This window comes from Dermacentor andersoni, chromosome 7 (genome assembly GCF_023375885.2).
Source record: "Dermacentor andersoni chromosome 7, qqDerAnde1_hic_scaffold, whole genome shotgun sequence".
In the NCBI taxonomy this organism is placed as follows: Eukaryota; Metazoa; Arthropoda; class Arachnida; order Ixodida; family Ixodidae; genus Dermacentor; species Dermacentor andersoni.
The window spans coordinates 129,965,461-129,984,781 of record NC_092820.1 but is presented as its reverse complement, the minus strand read 5'-3'; the positions used below and the strand labels follow the sequence as shown (position 1 = coordinate 129,984,781).

The following is a 19,321-nucleotide window of genomic DNA, read 5'->3' as shown; positions in this document are numbered from 1 at the left end:
TGACATTTCTCCTAACTTACTTGCATTTGTACATGATACAAGTGACAGAAGATTTTTGAGTCACTGCGTCCTTAAGGGATGTTGGTGCCAAATATCTGTAGCACCCTATCTCGAACACTGAAGCTACTTTCTCGCTGGGGCACCTTCGTGAAAAGTTCTGTTAAATGTTTTTTTTTAGTAAGATGTTTGTATTATTTCATATTTGTTACTTGGATGGATTGAGTATTTGCACTTCTTTTCACTCCAGTTTTCTCCACTCAATGAATGCTCATTCTTAAAGTGAAATAGATGATATACTTGTGAAGATTACTCCTCAATAGTCGTGCTTAAATTGCTATCAGGTCACCAGTGTTGTATATAAGGCTGACGTAACATTTAGAGTTCTCACAAACTTATATCTTTTTTTGAGAATACACAGACTGCGTAAAATCAGGTCCTTATACCTCCCTCTCGAGGGTTTAAACATCATGCCCCTGTCACACGGGCTCATGAATGTTTTTTAACAGAAAGACTTTTCCCGAAAAGGAGTTTCGCACGCAGACATACGACAAGGAGCGATCACTTTTTCAGAAGCGGCCTTTTCTGGAAACAGAGTTGGTCGATCCCTTTTACTGCCTAAAAAGAGTAGCCTCGAAACCAGTGGGCGCCAAGAATTATATATTAAATAAATGAGCAACTGCCTATTTTTACGTCACCTAGGCTCATCGTAAAAATTACGTTACGTCTTACAGAAGGTGCAGTGCGCCCAGTAATGCTCATTTTCTTCAGTGCTCTCATAAGCACTTCGAACGTGTCGCGGATGTCACATGATGACGCTTACAGGCGTTCGTCAAGCAGACGACGAAAACCGCGCGCGGAATTTTGAGCATCGACGACCATCGCGCTTACAGAACAGCCCTGGGCGCACGCAAAAAACCGTGGTTATAATAGTCGGAGAGGGACACATGGACGCTTACTGTGGGAAGACAACCTGTACTTGTTGTGCGCACCCTACGGTGGGAACGCTGCAGCCAACGCGGTAAAAGAAGCCCAATGTTGCCAGACAAACTTGTACAATTCGGTAGTCCCACAAACGCTCTTTAAAGTACGGGAATAAATGTTTGCTATAACATTCCTCATTTGAAAGAAAAGTATAATACAATCGGTTTTCACATGCATATTTCGAGATAGATCACTTATTTGCACGGTTTTGTTTCCAACGCCAGCGCCACGCTTTCGGTGGCGTGTCCAGAAGGAAACGCTAAAAAAATGGCTGTGGCTTAGCTAAGGTTAAGCCCAGGATGCGAAGCATACTAGAGTAGAAGTACTCCCAGATACACTCGCAACTTCATCCTTAACCTCGGACTCTGTGGAGGAACGCTGCTGTTTAGCCGCGTACTGTGCACGTCGCTTGGCAAGCCGAACTTCTCGTTCTTCGGCCGTTTCCGTGGCTCTTTGTAACTCTTGCGCTTTGCGGTCTGACGAGCGGCCCTTTCCTTTCCCGCCATCGCGCTATACAACTGGCCTCGACGAGAGTGTGCCGCTCTTTTATACAGCGGTTATGACGCCAGTGCCCTAGCGGGAGGAACGGGAGTTAGGCCGCAGCACCGGCTGTGCGACCGCAGGCGAGCGCAAGAGTTGAGCCCGGCTTGCAGCTGTTGTGACGTCAGTGCCCTAGCGGGAGGAGCGGGAGTTAGGCCTCAGTACCATCTGTGCGACCGCAGGCGAGCGCACGAGCTGAGACCCGGCTATGTAGCTACGCGGCCGCAAGCGAGCGCACGAGTTGAGCCTCCGCTTTTGCAGCTGTTCTGACGTCATATGGTAGCTCCGCGGCCGCTCGCGGCGCAGCAAGGAAGAGCGTGGTTGCGCGGCTAGTATGCTTCGCATGAAAGAGCTTGTTGGTACCGTGAGTCAGCTGCGCAACGCTTCTCCATTCAAAAGTATTTCAACTTGGTAAAAGACCGCTTACTTAAAAGAGTTTTCGCATGCTCGTGTGACAGAGGCATCAGTTTCCCACTTGGGCGTCGGAGACGCACTTCCTGAGATGTCCCACGCAAGGTAAGAGTACTGCTGCTAAGATTAGCGGTGATAAGTTCACTGGAAGATTCGGATGGAAGGAAGCGGGCACAGTTGAAGCTTGAAGACAATTTGTATTTACCAATATATTTTGCAAGAAATAATGTATATCATGCAAGGTGGAACTGGAATACCGGTAGGGCGACCCTGTCAGGGAAGAGCTGGCGGTGCATGGGACATTACGTTTCATCCAGAATAACTGGTCGGCCCATCGGGGCGATGTTTCTTATCCCTCGGTGCCTCGCCCTAAACATTTACAGTCGAGTTGTTACTTAGTGGCTTTGAGGATGGTCCACCAGCACACCAATCAGCAAACTTGTACGAGGAACGTCGCGGGAGTGGTGCACTGCATATTAAACCATCGAGCTCCCTTTCCTCTATAACGGCAATATGTAAGTACTCCTCTTCCTGAATAAACATGAAAAAAATGCAGAGCGGGTATCAAGCTTAAAGTAACCGTACGTTGCGCAAAATGCCATACGAGCGCCGCGCATAGCATCGGAGCGCCAACGCAACAGGAGCAATAAAACACTAACAAGTTCGAAACACTTGTAAACTGAGGCGGCCGGATGAAATAAATGCTTTGTCACCACGTCTCAAGAACGTGCAAAGGCAAAACCACCGGATCATCCGCAGGTGTTGCGATTGCTAGTCATGCGTCCCCGAATGCTGCTGCCAGTGGAGCCCATTACGTCACGCGTGTATATCGCGTGTCGGAATGGTGAGTAAACCACTTCCTGGTGGTCCACATCTCCTCGGCTCCTCGTACTTCCCAAAGGGGTTCCCCATAGGTCCCACGTTCTGGGGCCGAACGCAACGACACGTTCCCCTTTCCCCAAGCCGCGCAAACACGGCGCATGCTGGTTCGTAGGCGCATCTGGTCACCGGTGACGCGTTTGTTCCCCTCGATCATTCCTGAACACGGGCCGCTGAAAGATCTTTGGAACCCTGGGTCGCGGACGACCAAGGTCGTAAACGCGGCACTTGTTGCTGGCCCTGATTGCCGGTCCTCGTGCCGTGTAGAATCGGCCACTGTCGTCAGCGGTTCGCCTTCATCATCTCGGGGTGATACACGGCGGTAGACACGCGCCAATGAAAACCCATTATGCAAAGCTGTTTCGCTTGTCAAGCAAGGAACCCCGACAGCATGCTGCCAGCCTTCCCTATACCCTTATATATAGCCATTCCGCTCGCCTGCACCAAACACTACAGTAGCTGAAAAGTAGAAACATTCGTTATGAATAAATGCAGCTGTTCATTTTTGCTAATTATTCTAGCACCATCAATAATAGTGAAATAAAAATTTATCTTTACCTTCCTAACCTTTCTATCAGAAGGAAGCAGGTCCGCCTGCGTCTCTTTCATATAATCTTCTTTACGCATTATGAATGGAAACGCAGATTGTTCTCGCCACTTTGTTACCTTTCATCACGCGTTGACCATAACATTAAAGTTCAAGAGCCGTTCTCCCAGACCGGCATGTACTTCCACTCCTGCGTGCCGAAGACATCATCCGAAAGCAATTGCCTCCCCGCCTCCATCCCCAGCAACCTTGAGCATGCATCATTCAAGACTGCCATGTTGAACTTGTAACAGCACTTTTCTCTGTAACGCCACAATGGCATTGGGTATAAATAAATTATTAAATAAATGTGAAAGTTCATGTGCTTAGCTGCCGCACACATCAATGCGCAAATTCCTTCATGCCGAAGACAGCCTCTGACTGGAACCACCTCACCACCTCCAATTCCGATGAACTTCATTCATGTTCACCATTTCTAAGTTTATTGAAGTGCTAACCACTCCTCTCTACAACGCCCTAGTGGCCCTGAGAGTACCTAAATAAACAAAATACAATAAATAAAGTGGTACGAGTACCAAGGAACGACGCAAGTAATCAAGAACGCAGTGAGCTTCCTTGCTTATTTTAGTGCGGAAGCGCTACTAGTCTATCAACCTGAATTCAGCATCTGTCTGGATGAAGCTTCTCTATACATTCCCGCGCAAACGGAAAATAATGTGTGACCAACAGTGGAATCGAACATTGGCCGTCAAGCACAGCAGCCCGGGGCTGTAACCATAGGCCACGATTTCGTGCATGCTTTTCTCCTTGAAAAGCAAGCAAGCAAGCTCTCTGAAATGCTGTGCGCGCGCACCCATGTCACTTCCTTGTCTTCCTTTGTGACAGCTAGAGCACGACGTCATGAAACTCACCCGTGCTCCTATGAAATGTCCATGCGTGCCATGCCGTTTGGTCGCTCCTCCCTTACGCCTCGCATCGCCTTGCTTTGCCTTGCGCTCAACGACGCCCATAGGCGTATGGCATGAAAAAAAATATCACAATAAATAAAAGCAAAAAAACAAGATGGCTGACTCGTACTGGCTGACGCGTGACTACTAGTGGTGTTTTTGTTGAAGTAGCGCAGTCTTACCCGCGCCTCGTTTGCAGCCAGCGTTGAAAACGATGTGCGAAGCCCCAACAAGAGATAATCGTGATGTGATAAGCGCAGTTGACTTGCGAGTTTTTTTTTTTTTTTTTGCCGCATTAGTCGAACTCGTCCTGAGCAGCGGTGCGTAATCTAACGCCAGTGCAAGGTGCGAGTGGCATCCGTGGCCTCGCTTTCGCGCGTTATTATTAGCAGTTGTGAGGCATATGCAGGAGACATGAGCGCGCCGCCAATGCCGGAAGAAACTCGTGCAGCGGCACACTATGCAAATCACCACCGCACAGGCAAACCAACTAGATATGTCGGCTCTGTGAGCGGCTAGACGAAGTGAAAAGCAAGCACGGGCTGACGGTCCGGCGACACATTTTGTATTCTTAGGGGCGATAGAGCAATCTACGTCGCTCAAGTGCATGTCCAGAATGAATAGCGACGGCTGAACGTCACAAAAGCTATCGCATGAGGCCTAGCATATTCACCTATGGCAAGGGAGTGGGTCATATAGAAAGGCAGGCGGACGGGCAGGTGGTGGATCATTGATTCGCAGATGAACAGTTTTCTGACTCAACAAACAATTCAAGTTCATTCAAACTTGCCGTGCAATCCTTTGACATGAGCCACAGAATCCACAACGCTGCACGGTTGCACCTTTCGGCAGCTAAAACCTTGGAAACTGAAGAAACCTGGGACAAAGCTACCGTTGCTCGCCCATGCGAAGCCACCGCAGTATGCAGGTCTACGTGTGTCTGGCCGTGTTCTTCAGCGTGGTGACGTGTTCTCAGGCTCAGGTCGCGCTACTTCCGAGAAAAAGAAAGTTAGTTGGATTGAAGTTTTAATGCTCCATTAGCTAAACAAATATAGGATGTGCTTCCTGGCACTTCAAGACAATAACGGTACCCACCACATCAGTCACACTGAACGTAACTTTTTATGATACCCCAAAATAAGATTCCATTGTGAAACGGATTCGGAGCCGTTGAAGCCCCTTACAGGACGCGGCAGCTACGGCGTTCGTTCAGCTGCGGTCTCGTAGGATGCTCCTGTAATTTTACGGTCTTTTTACAACAGCATAGACTTTAGTGACAAAGAAATGTCGTTCACTATTGATAGCTGTAATCACCGCCCAGATTGGAACGCGCAGCGGCAACACTTGGTTGGATACTCGGATGACGCCTGTAATGCGCTCGTGCTCCTATACCTGCGATAACATTTTGTTTCACTGGCCTATGAGCAGTGTCATCTCTTATCACCCCTCTTATTCTATCTCTACTGTGATTACGTTGCACTTAGGTTTCGTATGTAACCGCGTGGTTTCTGGTGAATGAAGAGTTGGAAGTTGGCGCCCGTATATGTCGTTTTTCTCTGACTTCGTCCTCGTCTGCTTAGCACCGTAACCGTTTTCTGTAAGCTTTGTTTTGCTATTGTGTTTGTGTAAATTCACTATGTACATGTGTGACATGAATACAGTGAACTAGCATTAACGCAAGTGCACGTGTGCGAGACAGCAGCAAGATTAGACGACGACAGTAACGACTATTACAAATAATCGAATTCGTCTGAACGAGCGGCCCGCAGATACGAGATTGGTAAGAAACTCAGAAATTAAATGCTGGCTCACAGCACCACGTGGTATCACTTAGAGGACACAAGCGGGTGACATGACAGTAATACTGCAGCACAACTCGTAGCCTGTGTCCTTTTATCGCCAGTCGCGTTGGTGGCATGGTGGAATCTAGGCTTCACCTTCGTGCCCTTCGCCCCCTAGGGTGGCGAGATGTATCCAGGGAAGTACGCGGCCTGTAAGGTGGGCAACACAGCAACAAAGAACGCCAAGAAGAATGTCAGAAAGGCTGAAATAATCTCCTGGATGGCGGCAATAGAAAAGAAACCTGCCACGAGTAACTAATTAGGAGTTAAAAACGAAATCCGGAAATAAATAATTTATGATAATTCAAAGGGAAGCGCATTGCTTTTCGAGGCGAGATTGGGATGCCTTAGAAGACGCACCTATAAAGCAAGATATAAGAAGGAAGAAGAAGGATGTGCTTGCTTCGGTAAAGTTAGGGAAACGATGGAGCATGCTTTATTAGAGTCTGAAGACGCCTGCCCAGCAGTCGATTTAGGCATCACTGGCCTCCTTGAAGCCCTTGGGTTCAGGGAGAGCAGTGGATAAGTAAACATGTCCATAATAGAGATTATTAAGAGGTGATTGGGAGATTGGGAGAAGAAAAGTAGGGAAACGACAAAAGGCGGAAACGTACAAAAACAAAGTTCGCAAATAGGGGGCAAGAAAATTTGGTTGTGGCAGTTCGTAGTGTTCTTTTTCTTTCTTTTTTTCTTTTTTTAACGTAGGTAGGGCATTAGGCAGTATAATAGCAAGAGCTTGGTGGCGCAACCCACCGCACCGTTCCAAAGGGGACGCTCATAACATTCATCCATTCATATTGGTGGTTCAATCGGACTGACTGGTTCACAGAAGCAGCTGAATTTATGAGGTCCGGTTACACACAGCTTTTGCTTGTCGTAAACAAATGTGATACAGCTAGGCACACACTGCCCGCTTGTGCCATCGTTTTCCCACACGTGATACCTGTCGTTGCGAGGTTTCCGAAGAGAAGTACCACGTCCATAGTTTCGCACTGGCATCTTTGGGCGCTCCTCGCATTATCTTTATACCTAGAGTGACGCGATAAAATGAGGTGCGCTGTCACTTCATCCCTATCTCACCGCTAAGTTCTTTAGTAAGACTCTTGATTGATCGACTTTATAAGGGGGTTTACACGCCTTCCAACTTTGTAATGCAAGTCATAAGACCTTTCGAAGAGGTCCGGAAAGTCTAGACTCTAGGATTTGTTAGGGCACTTATACGGAAAGGGTTTTCTGTTGCCCTTTTTTTTCCAACTTTGAGCGTATTAAAATGGCTTAATGGGCTTGTCCCATGGTTCACATTGTTAAGACTTGATCGACGAGGAAGTCTTGAGGTCTTGGAACCTCATTCATTTATTATCATGAATTTCTTGGAGGGGGGGGGGGGGGGGTCGCTTGTAGTTTTACACCTATGCGATAAAGTTTCAACAAGCGCGATACGTTGCATCCAAGGATTTTTTATTTGGTTTTCAGTATGACTAGACTAGAACGTGATCTACATAGAGCAAGGAGATGCAATGCAAGCGCTTACGCAAGCACCTTTGATTTTGATAAATACTTTCCCATTCCATGCGCAGAGGTGTAGAGCAAATAGGAGGAACAGTTTTTGTATAGGAAGTTAGCGACAGACGCTGACTAAGTGAGTCGATAAAGTCGTGTACTCACCGCAATCTTTCATCATGGGGCAAAGAATAGTCGTATCACTTATGTCTTTGAGTATCTTTCAATGCCTACTTGAAAAAATTGTAGAATTTATCAATAATTTCCATAGTTTCTGTAAGTGAAGCGTGTTTATGTCTACCAAAGTTCCTTGTCACATTTTCGCGTGTTGTCTACTGTTACGCGCGGGTCACAATAATGCAGAACGAACCTCTCACCACAACCAAAGTCGAATTGATGGGGATATTGTAGGCCTCACAATTCAGGTCAATATTCAAATTAAGCACTCATAAATAAACCAAGAAAATTGTTCTTGGCGTTAATATAACAAGAACTAGGAACATCGGTTACAAATTATGAAAAATATGAAAATAAACAATACGTTGTGCGGACGGCGTTGCAAGCGTCACCGTTGACTTGTGTGGGAGATTCGGAGAATAAAGGAAAACCGTACGTATTTTTCAGCGGCAAAATAGAAAAATACATAGGCCTAGCTTGCATCTGCTGTCCGTTCCACTAAGGCCCGTGTATCTACCGCGCACTCATGCAAGCAGTTGTAGCAAGAATAGTGCCCCTGGCTAGATACAGCTGATTCAGCGGATAATGACGGTGCATCTTCTTGGCTTCGTCGGCTTTGTATACAAACACCTAGTACGTCTGTGGGCGTGCCGTCGAGACCCTTCGCACATGGGCCGCGTGGGTGCCGAGAATAGCAGAATAGCACGACGGTGCTGACATTGACACCAGTGGCAACGGCACAAATGCGCGTCGAGCATCGTTTTAAATGAAATTAAAGAAAAGTTATATTGGTCACTGGTCCTGATGGTGGCGCTTGGCGTGTGGACAAATGCCTTCGGTATGCGTAGGTGAGGCAACATCAACTACAATATAGGCACGAACGAAAGTAAAAAAAAAACAGATAAAGCATGCCACTTTCACGGAAAACCCTATCGATAAGACAAAAGTAATAGGCAACTCGCAAGCAAACGCAGATCTAGGAGCAGGTTAGTAAAGCTGGCAACGTGCACACCAACATCAAATCTCCCCTCCAAAATATGTGTGGTTACGTAAAAATTGGCCTTTAGAACATGCTTGGTTCCCTTCGCGCTATTGTCTGTGTGGAACAAAAGAAGTCCAACGTATTTGTGTCGTTAGCCCATTGCTACCAGCTTTTCTGCGACAACGCTCGCTCGTCAAACTCTGCTCTCTTCAGTACACGAAGAAAAAAAGGCATCGTACTCAGTAGATCCTGAAGAGAATAGAAGATGGATGTCCAGAAATGCCGAGAACAAAGAAGACATACCTTGAACACCTGAATTTCTGGCAAGGTCCCAAAGTCCGTCTGGACAAACACGCGCCATCTTCTGTTCTTGGCTGAAAGCACAATGAACATGCAAACGAGTGTCCTTCTCCTGTGACATATTTTAACTGTATTTGAAAGAAAAACCACCTGGCTTGACTGCCACGAGTACTTGTTTCAGAATTTTAGTTACTCCGACGATATCTGAGGTAAGAATTAGATTTTAGGTGTATAGCCAGCCAATGGTGCTAAATTTGTTGCCATGATATTTATTGAAAGCTTTTAAGACATATGGGGCGCAAAAGTGGACGGCATTGACATTTCACAAACAGGAAAGAGCCGCGGCCACGTTTCAAGCATACTTAACACGGAAATGTTCAATCTAGTACTCAACAGGCTATAATCACTGGAGAGCAGAACCGTGCATGATGCGAAGACTTGAACTTTTAATGTGGACCTGGTCTTTCTGACAGGCAGATATGCACTAAGACTCATTCCAAGCATGAAGCTAGATATCTTGCAGCGACATGTGCCCCACTATTCTATATTATCTTAGTAAAGTAGGAAAAAGAATACAGGAAGTGATTTCGAACTTCTCGCACAAAAATGAACAGTTAAAAAAAATGATTCGTTTTCATTATTTATATTCATGTTATTTTGGAAATTTACTCGTTTACGCAGAAGCCTAATATTTTGTCAGGTATCTTTAGTTTAGATTGCACAGTATTCATTAAAAGATAACAATGTTGTGGGTCTTTGCGCAGGTACACAGCAATGACTTTGAGTTACATTTTCATCGCGCTTCTTGGATATTTTGCCGGTACGGCCACGTCTCAGAAAGGACACAATGGTAAGTAAGCAATACATTTCTAGTAATGTATAGAAATGGGGTTACAATATATTTATGAGAAAGGTTATTTGAGGCAACACAGAATTAAGAAACATATCCCCGCACGGCATTGTGCAAGTTCAGTGAGAGAATTCGTGAGACATCTTTCTTAACGAAAACACAAACGACGAGAGTAACGGGTATGAAAACGATGATCTTTTGTTTATCATTGGCCTGCGTCCTAAAAAAAATTAACGGTAGCATGACTTCAGAAAATATTTGTTTACATAGTATAAAACATGCCAGTGTTCAACGTGATACTTCAACGTCGCACAATCCTCCTGAAAATATTTGACAGATGTATAAAAGATAGCCAGGACTTTGAGTACGGTTTAAGCTGACGGATGTATTTTCGTGAGTAGAGTTCGTAATACGCTAATCGTTCTGTCAACGCCACGAGGACGTGTAGATCTCAGCCATAGAATATATATAGGAGTACCAGATGCTTACACCAAGTTTCGCGCACCCGGCTAGACCGTCAATTGCTTCTTGGCTTTATAATTAAGAAATTCATATTTCGTATCTTATAATGTGTTTAGTGTATTTAAACGAGCAAATTTCTTAGATAACATGAACATAAATAATGAAGAACAAATATTTTTTCGAACTGTTTCTTTTTTTTTGAGCGCAAGAAGTTCGAAAACACATCCTGTATTTTTGTATGTTTATAAAATACAGGTATAAACTGATAGAACTAGTAATTTAGCCTAATAAAAACTACAGACTCAAAAAAAGTGGACAATGCCAAGCGCTTGTATATGTCCACCTCTCTTGCATCTCTGGTTCTTATTGCGCTAAGTTAGTTTGTTCCATTATGGAAAACCAACTAGCCCAACATTCAACTCTTCTAGAATGTAAAAATAATTTATGCCCCATAGGTATTTACTAATTTAGACTTCTTTACTCATGGTCAATGCGTATGTTCTACAGTGCCAGACTTTACTCCTTTCGTCGACCATCGTCTTCAACATGGCGTGCCCACGCACCTTCCGGACTACCCTCTCCACCCTTTATTCCACCACGCCTGTGAATCAGCTGAGTGCCCGGTAGGGTATAAGATATGCTGCCTTTTAATCGGGGGCAATTGCGGGTGCAAATGTGGTAAGTACATCGTAGTTTTGTAAATGTACCTTATTATTGTTTATAACGTTTGACAAAAGTAGATTTTGACGTACAAACAGATATGTTTAAACAATATCGACACTTCAAACTTCATTGAGAGCGAAGTTGTGGGTACAAAATGACGCTGAAATGGGGAACTAATACAGCCAGCTATTGACTCAAGCTTTCTCAGTGGAGATTTCTATGCTTCCGGTAGTAATGTTTACCGATTTCTTACGTTTGTTATGGTAGGGAAGTGCTCGCTTTTCAAGCAACAGTTGCCTACTGGCACCATTATCAACTGTGCAATTTATGCAGATGGCCTTCTCATATTTTTAGCCCCTTTTTCAGTGCAGATTGTTTGTGGAAGAGAGTAGCAATTCCAGCGACACCTCGTTGATTTTACTCATCAATGACTGTATACGACAAGGAATAATTTGAAAGCTGAAGTCACAGCATAAAAATGTTTGACTAGAAAAGGTGATGTTTAATTACTCAGTGCATTTCTTATGAAAGAAAAAAATATATATGCTCGTGTTATTTTTTAAAGACAACTGGAATTTTCATGCATCGCAAAAGAAATTACATTTAATAGTGCACGCAATATTGTTTGAAAGGGCCAGAAAAAATTCGCATTAGACACCAACGTGCAGTCACGCCAACGCGCAAGCTGCAAGCGTTAGCTGAGTTGCAATCTGTCTGGCCGCATAGCAAGCTAGTCTTGGTATCGTCGTCGCATATTGGGCACAAACATTTAGACGCCGGAAACAAGCAATACAAAAATATTTCTCACATGTTGCATTCCCAAACGCGAAGACGCGCACTTTCCCCCCATTGAACTCTCAATGCGTAATATGTCGCGTTGGTAACTTCCAATGGGACATCGTTAGAGGCAGACATCGACCGCGTTGGAGATATAAAATGTCTCTTCGACAATGTGGGAATGTTGGCCAACTTCCAAACACGTTCCGTAAGAATAAGTGAATAATGCTAAGTGGAAGCAGATCAGAATAAAAACTACGCGTGCGCCCCCGCGATGCGCTACGTTCAACAAAATATTCTCGCGAAAATTCATATGTGAAGTCACATTAAACTAAGAAAATAAAGCTGAGGAGAGAACTGGAAAATTTACTTGTAATTTTTGAAATGTAGAATTGATAACGAAAAGGCAAACGAAAGACGCTTTATTAATTACTTGGCGCACTGTATATACATTACAGTAATCATGTTGATGACAAATATATTTATCAAGGGATGGCTCGAAGGCCTATAATGGGGAATAGAAAGAGGAAGGGGGAGGCGTATGCAGGGCCGTCCTATAAATAGCGCATCCTTGGCGAAAGCCAAGAGAGAGTCGAGAATGACCTTGTCGAAATCCATCGAGCCAGTTGCCGGTCTAATCCACTCCTCGTAGGACGACACTCGCACCGCCCTCAGGTGGTGGTCCCGCTGCTGAGCGTGTCGCTGGCACTCCCAAAACGGATGGGCTGCGGATGGCCGCGTGGCCATGTCGCAGTCAGGGCACCTGTGTGGCGCCTGGAGTGCTTCTTGGTCCGGGGAGGCTGTGGCAGGGCCGGGTTCCTGCGATAGAAGGGAGTTGGGAGAGGGAGATGGAGGGTGTCTTGCCCGGCGTGGCCGGTACTGCCGTCACCGCTCTAGCACATCCGGTGGGAGGACAAAGCCGGAACGGAGCCTGTGCAGCAGCACCTTCCCCGACCTGGGAAGACCCGCGGGAAGTGAGTCTGTGTCTGAGGGCACACTCGCACGGAGTTCCCTCTTGCGTCGGTTGGCTGCTGCTCTCATAGCTCTGTCTGGGTCACACGGGGCTCCATTTGTCGTGCTGCTTGTTCTGGTTGTGAGGGTTTCTGCAGGATCCCGGGAGACCACGCGGTTGGAAAGAAGGGCGCGCGCCACCTCGCTGGCTCTCTCATTTCCCTCGATGCCCTGGTGACCAGGGATCCAATCAAGTGTTGCAGTGACCCCGTGGGCCTCGGCACGACGGAAGCCCTGCTTGACTAGGTGTATTTCCGATGATGCTGTGTGGCGCAACTTGCAGACATGCAGCGCATACTGAGAGTCGGTGTATATATCGATGTGTTTTGCTTGCGTGGTGCTTGAAACTCAATCTAATGCCCAGACTATTACGCGGAGTTCAAGTTCCGTTGGGTCGTGGACATCAGCAGTTGTAAAGATAGAATGTGTCTCACAAGAACCCACTACGTGGTAGGCGACTGCTCCCTCGCTGGTGCATGGGTCGAAAGCTGCGTCAGTGTGCACTTGTTCATGGCTTGGCGGTGCTTCTGCCAATGTCTGCACATGACGCGCAGCGAATGCTGCCCGGCAGTACGCATGTTGGGCGCCCATGTTTCGGGGCGTTGGTGTAGTGTCGACGGCCGCAATGTCATCCCACGGTGAGATGTCGGATGGCAGTTGTGGCAAAGTTGATGTATCCTTTCCAATGTAGGCCAGTAGAGTCCTCCCTTGTCTGTTGTGCTCCAGGCGTTCCTCGTGTCCTGCCTTCGATGCTTCGATGGTTGCACGGAGGGTAGGCAACTTCGCATAGCGATGTAGGTCCTCGACACGTGCATGTTTTGGGAGCCCTGTGATAACACGGAGAGCTGATATATGGAGTACCTCAAGCTGTGCCCAGTGCTGAGCAAGCAGGTCATAACAGCGCACTCCGTATATCGCTCGGAATGTCAGCAAAGCAATAACATTACAGTAATAAAAAAGCTTTCTTCAACCTTTTTATTTTTAAGGCGAAGCTTTCTTTTCCTTGTGATTCGTACTTTAGAATGACGTAGGTAGGTAACTTCTTGTCGTCCCTCTCGTTCTGAAAAAGAAATCAATGTTTGAATCCAGCTTCTACCGTCGAGCAATGTAGTCGGTTGCTGCGACCATTTGGCCACTTTCTTGATCACGGTGTTTGTTTGAGGCCTGCATGACTCCTGCGGGAAACAAACGAAGAAACGAGCTAAGAAGTCCCTTCTAGTTTCACACCAATGCTTCCACCGTTCTAAACCAGCCAGCTCTTCGGAACACTCGACCGGTACCCCGCGCCAATTTTTCGTCTTTTTTTTTGCTTGCGACGGCTTGCACCTTTTAAGCAGCGTGTAAGACTGCACCATCTTGCGGAACGGCCCAATTTGCACAGTAATTTCATCGTTGCAAATTATGCTGTGTAGAAACTGTTCAATGTTGTTCAAACTTCATCATCCTTCTTGATAGTCAAAGCTAGCGAGTATTTGCATTTCTTCTCCGAAATACAAATGATATCTGACGTAACTGTTCTGCGGAAACACGCAAGGTGGGGAGAAGTAATTAATAAAGAGAAAATCAGATATCCACCAATTCGTAGCAATTGCTACAAAGGAAACCCATACCGGTTCCTCGGAAGAAAAGCCTCGCAGTTGAAGAAAAATTCGACCTGGTCAGGGAATCGAACACGCGACCACTGCCCTTCCGTGGCAGCCGCTCTACCATCTGAGCTGACCAGGCGGCTAGCAGATTCACAACTTATCTAGTACCCTATTGCATTTATGCCGTCGGTTTATGTAGAAGGCCGGCGTAAAAATCATGCCATTGCAGTCATACGATCGTTTACAACGAGCTTCTCGTAGTGCTGGTGTCGTCACAAACACATATACGCTTGTGACATACACAAGAAACTACTCAATTCACAGGAGCACGTTGGCCAACCTGGTTTTGTTTGAAGAACTCCAAACAATGCTGGATGGCCAGGTACTTCCTAAATACTCAGCGTAACATAGATTACCAGAGCGCGAGGGATGTACACAATATTAAACACGATAGCGTTGAGAGCCCCGTGTTGCGGAACATACGGCGTCGGCGTCAGGTGTTGTCCGTTAGAGAAAAATAATCCCGAACCATGGATCTCGAACCTTACAGGCCCTCCTGGTGGCGCAGAGGCGTTACTAAACTAACTGAATTGCTCAAATTAATATGCGTTAGAAAATTCGTTCAGTACGACTTAAACAGAAACTACAGACATGATGCTGTCGGTTTGTAGTTTAAATATACGAAAGAACACAAATCTATGACGCGGAAACTCAAACGCAAACCACTTTTCGAGCTGCTGTTTGAGGCCTGTTTTAGCGGGAGTGGCGCCCCTCACTCGGTTCGTTGCCGCAGCATCATCCAGATGCGCTCGCCTCTCCCCAGTCTGCGACCATCCTAGTGCCCAGAGAGGGGGGGGGGGGGGGGGCAGTAGTAGAAGAAAGAATAAGAAAGCTCGCCTACGTGCATAGCGTTCACCACCAGCGTCTCCAAGAAAACATTATAGTCACTTAAACTTCAGTTGCGGGGAAGCGTTAGAAGCAGTCTTTGAATGGTATCGCGTTCCACTCGTAAATGCGAAGCTTAGGCGTCCTCCAAGTTTTAGATAACCAAATCGTTATAAATTGTCATAGAGCCCTGATATTCTTCGAGACTTGTGTGACATCGCCTCATTTCATGGTAAACGATGGGCTTGTTTGGCATGGAAATCTGTCTACAGCTAGCCTACTGTTAAAGCCCTGATGCAAGTAGATGTAAGTCAATTCCCTGGAGTCTTAGATTTATGGAAATGAGCGCAAGTATGTACATACAATGGCGAAATAAAGCCTAAATGCGTTCGTGCAAGGCACAGAGCCTTGACCGTGGTAGGTGAATGGATTACTTCTATGCGATAAAGGTACTGAAGCTGCGATTTCAAAAATGCGGCTTGGGGAATAAACCTCTAAAAATCGAACATCCTCCTTGGCCGCCCAGCCTCATTACGCATCACAATTTTCCTCGCTTCTCCTAACGAGTCAATGCAGCACGGAAGCTTGACCGTCGGAACATAAACGCCGTAGTCAGCGCTTCGTTTCCTTCGTATACCGCAACGACGGTAAGCAGGCTCAGCAAGCGTGAAGTCCAAAAATTTGTTTATTACACGCTACTTTGACTTCCATCTCTTAATACAGTATTCATATTTGGACGATGCTTCAGGATGCAAAATAGGAGAGGTACATAACGCTTCAGTACCAGATATCACACCAAGTATTTCACAAATTTCTACATAGAAGATGTGAGATATTACCCTGCATAACGGGCTATTTTTGTTACCTGATGCCATCACTGTTAATGCGAGGAACCTAACGTTGCTAATGACACGTTAAGTAATAAAGCGTGTCTGTCTTTTTTCAAAGAGTTCTTTGAATACTCAAGAGCCTATGTTATTTTGTTTTTGTTTTCAATTTCAGTGCCAATGCTCCACCACTGCAGCTACGCATGGGAAGATGAATGCCCGTTGCCACATCGCCCTAACTGTGCGCATACAGACGCAGAAGACCTCTGCCACTGCGGTGAGTACGCATTGGATTGTGCTAGATATGAGGGACCTCTTGCGACCACGGAACAGCTTGGCGCGAATGCTTGGTGTGTGAGCTGTACAGCATATATGAAGGCGATCTCAGGGCGACAATATATATATATATATATATATATATATATATATATATATATATATATATATATATATATATATATATATATATATATATATATATATATACATGTATATATATTCCGTCCCGTCTGACGAAATGCATTCCCGATCAGAAATGACAGCGCTGCGCTGTCAGTTCTGACTTCTAGCTTGAAACTACTCGCTTTAAACCACTTAGAATTGAGCGACACTTCTAGCTGAAACTACTTAGAATCCAGCGGGTTGCCATATTTCTTATTCTCAGAGATTCTTTGTCACGAGCTACAAGCAGGTGTAGAGTGTGTGTTGCCTCGATTTTCCTGTTGAAGTAATATAGACTATTATTTCCATTTTATGCAGCACGTCTTAGGGAATGTTGCGTATTTTACCAATGTATGCAAAACGCATAAGAACGGTTCTCGTCATGTGAAACTTTAAACTTAGGCATTATTTAAAGAAGACTACTGAGTAAGATTTTGTCAGACATTCCATAATGTCTGAGTAGGTTGCATGGTGTCTTGCTTATTCACTCCATATCGTAAGTGTCTTATTCTTTATTAACGATACTGCAAAGAACATTCCTTGAATTTGACATGTGCTCAAGCTTCGTGGAATGGCAGGCTGGCTCTCCATGAAAACCTGAGTGACCAGCTTCATTCAGGTTTTGAATACCTTTATGTTTGCTTTTTAGATCGCGTAGCTGTAAGGCGCATGATTACGTCAACCTTTCGAATGGTTCCCCACTCCCAGTGTCGTCGCAAACGTTGGTGATATCTGTGTCAGGACATGAGCAGTCTCCAAAAATATGATTTCTAATTATACTCACGCTCCTTAACTTGGAAGCCTTGCGAAGCATGAGCACTTCATTCATGGTAAGGATACAAAAGCTGGTGGCATTATAACTTATGCGCTCCACCTACCTTACATTGGCTGGATTAGCTCTAATCTTTGTAAATGTATGACAGCTGGAAAAGTGCAGTGCACATAATCAAACTATATAAGTTATTAAGTGAGGTATGGCGCGGTGTGTGGCAACCAACTGCACCGCATGGTTGGAAGAATGTAATTTGTTGCCATAGTGAGTGGCCCTTGAGGCACACTATATTAGTGATTACATCATCATGCCGCCTAGGAGCGCACATACAAATAATAAAGGACAAAACTGTGATGGTATCTTGCGCGCGTAACAAGCGGAAAGTGAGGAGCATACATGTTGCCTTTTTCTATTTATTTAGTCCTTACCGTGCTTTCTTCCCCTTTAAATTTGCAGACTTTGCTGGATTCTATGCAGTGCTGGGCTTATCCAAGTAGAATGGCCCGGCTTTGCGGTTGAATCAACATGACAACCTTCCATGAGCTTCGAATGTATCCACAAAGGCTCAGAAAACGCTAAATAAACCTCCGGCTTTTGGCTTTGTCTTCTTTTTTTTTTTGTACCTCGGTAAAATACTTTTACTTATTTAGCAGTAACTCGACAAGAGCAAACGTAAAACCGGAAACATTCTTTTTCTTCTCAATGGGCTGTAATGTACCCAATATTCAATATTCCTGTGGGAATGTTTCGAGCCGTTGTTTACACTTGTGTGTCAAATCGATAAATCAAAGCAATGGCACGTTGAACATCTATGTTATCTTTTCAGCGTTGCAATACCCTATGGATTAGCATGCCTACGCCTCCATATTGCCGATTGTATTGCAGATTTATGCCCTAGTACGAATATACCAACACATTAATTTCGAAATGCACCAAGAGACCTTCTTACTGAACCGCAAACAAAAGTACTTTTTTTTTACTGTGGCTCTACAGGAATTATAAAAAAATGAGTCTGCAACAGATATAACATGAAACATCTTGGGCACACAATCCGTATAAATGATTTTTCTTTCAGAGAAAAGAGGACAAGGCAAAAGCAGGAGCCAACGCTTCGACAGGTGAACTTGTCTTTTTCCACTTTTGAGAAAGACAAGTCCACTAGCCGAAACCTTGGCTGCCGCTTATAGCTTGTTTTCGTTTTGCTCATCGTCAATTTAAATCTCCCGCCTTTCCCCTGCTTTCGCTGTATTTCTCTTTTAGACGAGAGACAGCGCGACACCCTCACTGGCGTAGCGGATTGCGCTCTTTAACCTATGGCTGACCGGAATAATAATAGCAGTTGCCGCATATATAAATATAAAGCGGTAAAAATGTATCAATAAAATCATCTAGAAAATCCACCAAATATCTTTATGTAGTTATTCTGCGCACGTGAAAAAGTCGTTCAGGTACAGCGGAAGGGAAAAAAGGTTCAGGTGAGGTCTCTCGTTCCAGGACGTTTGTTGCTGCTTCCCGCGTTTTACTTCAATGTATGTACCGGGTGTTTCAGCGAACACTTTCAAAAATGTTTAAAATTGCCTGTGGCATTCTAGCCCATGAAATGGCCTACTTGACTAGGCGTACATTAGTTGCAGAAGTTAAAATGCATATTGGAATATTTAGGAAAAATGCATTAAGTTTTTAACTAATTGCCTTATGTCACTTATTTCAATTTAAAAATTTTAGCCTGGGTACTCATAAGGTGGATTCGTTTGGAAAGAATATTCAGAATGAGGTCAAGTTCGAGACATTAATTCTTCTTGTCATTCAGACAGACATTCTGGAATGCTTTCACGTTCCATTTACTTTTGCACTCCAATATATAAAACAACGTTTTGTTTAGAAAGTAAGTGGAACGACTGGTGCGTTTTTACCGCAAGTTTGACGACACATATCTCCTAAA

At 45.0% G+C, this 19,321-nt stretch overlaps 1 protein-coding gene across 2 annotated transcripts; it reads left to right on the top strand.

Annotated features, from left to right (window-relative positions):
• Nucleotides 1–1,887: 1,887 nt before the first annotated feature.
• Nucleotides 1,888–17,978, top strand: LOC126533818 (uncharacterized). Of its 2 annotated transcripts, none has more exons than XM_055072419.2 (5): nt 1,888–2,037; nt 9,870–9,955; nt 10,925–11,095; nt 16,342–16,443; nt 17,836–17,978. In XM_055072419.2, exons 1-5 carry the CDS (start codon nt 2,024–2,026, stop codon nt 17,874–17,876), a joined length of 414 nt encoding a protein of 137 aa, XP_054928394.1. In that variant the 5' UTR covers nt 1,888–2,023; the 3' UTR covers nt 17,877–17,978. The 2 variants fall into 2 exon arrangements, with proteins under 2 accessions (XP_054928394.1, XP_050036980.1); XM_050181023.3 differs by lacking the exon at nt 1,888–2,037 and adding an exon at nt 9,178–9,314.
• The last annotated feature ends 1,343 nt before the right edge of the window (nt 17,979–19,321 follow it).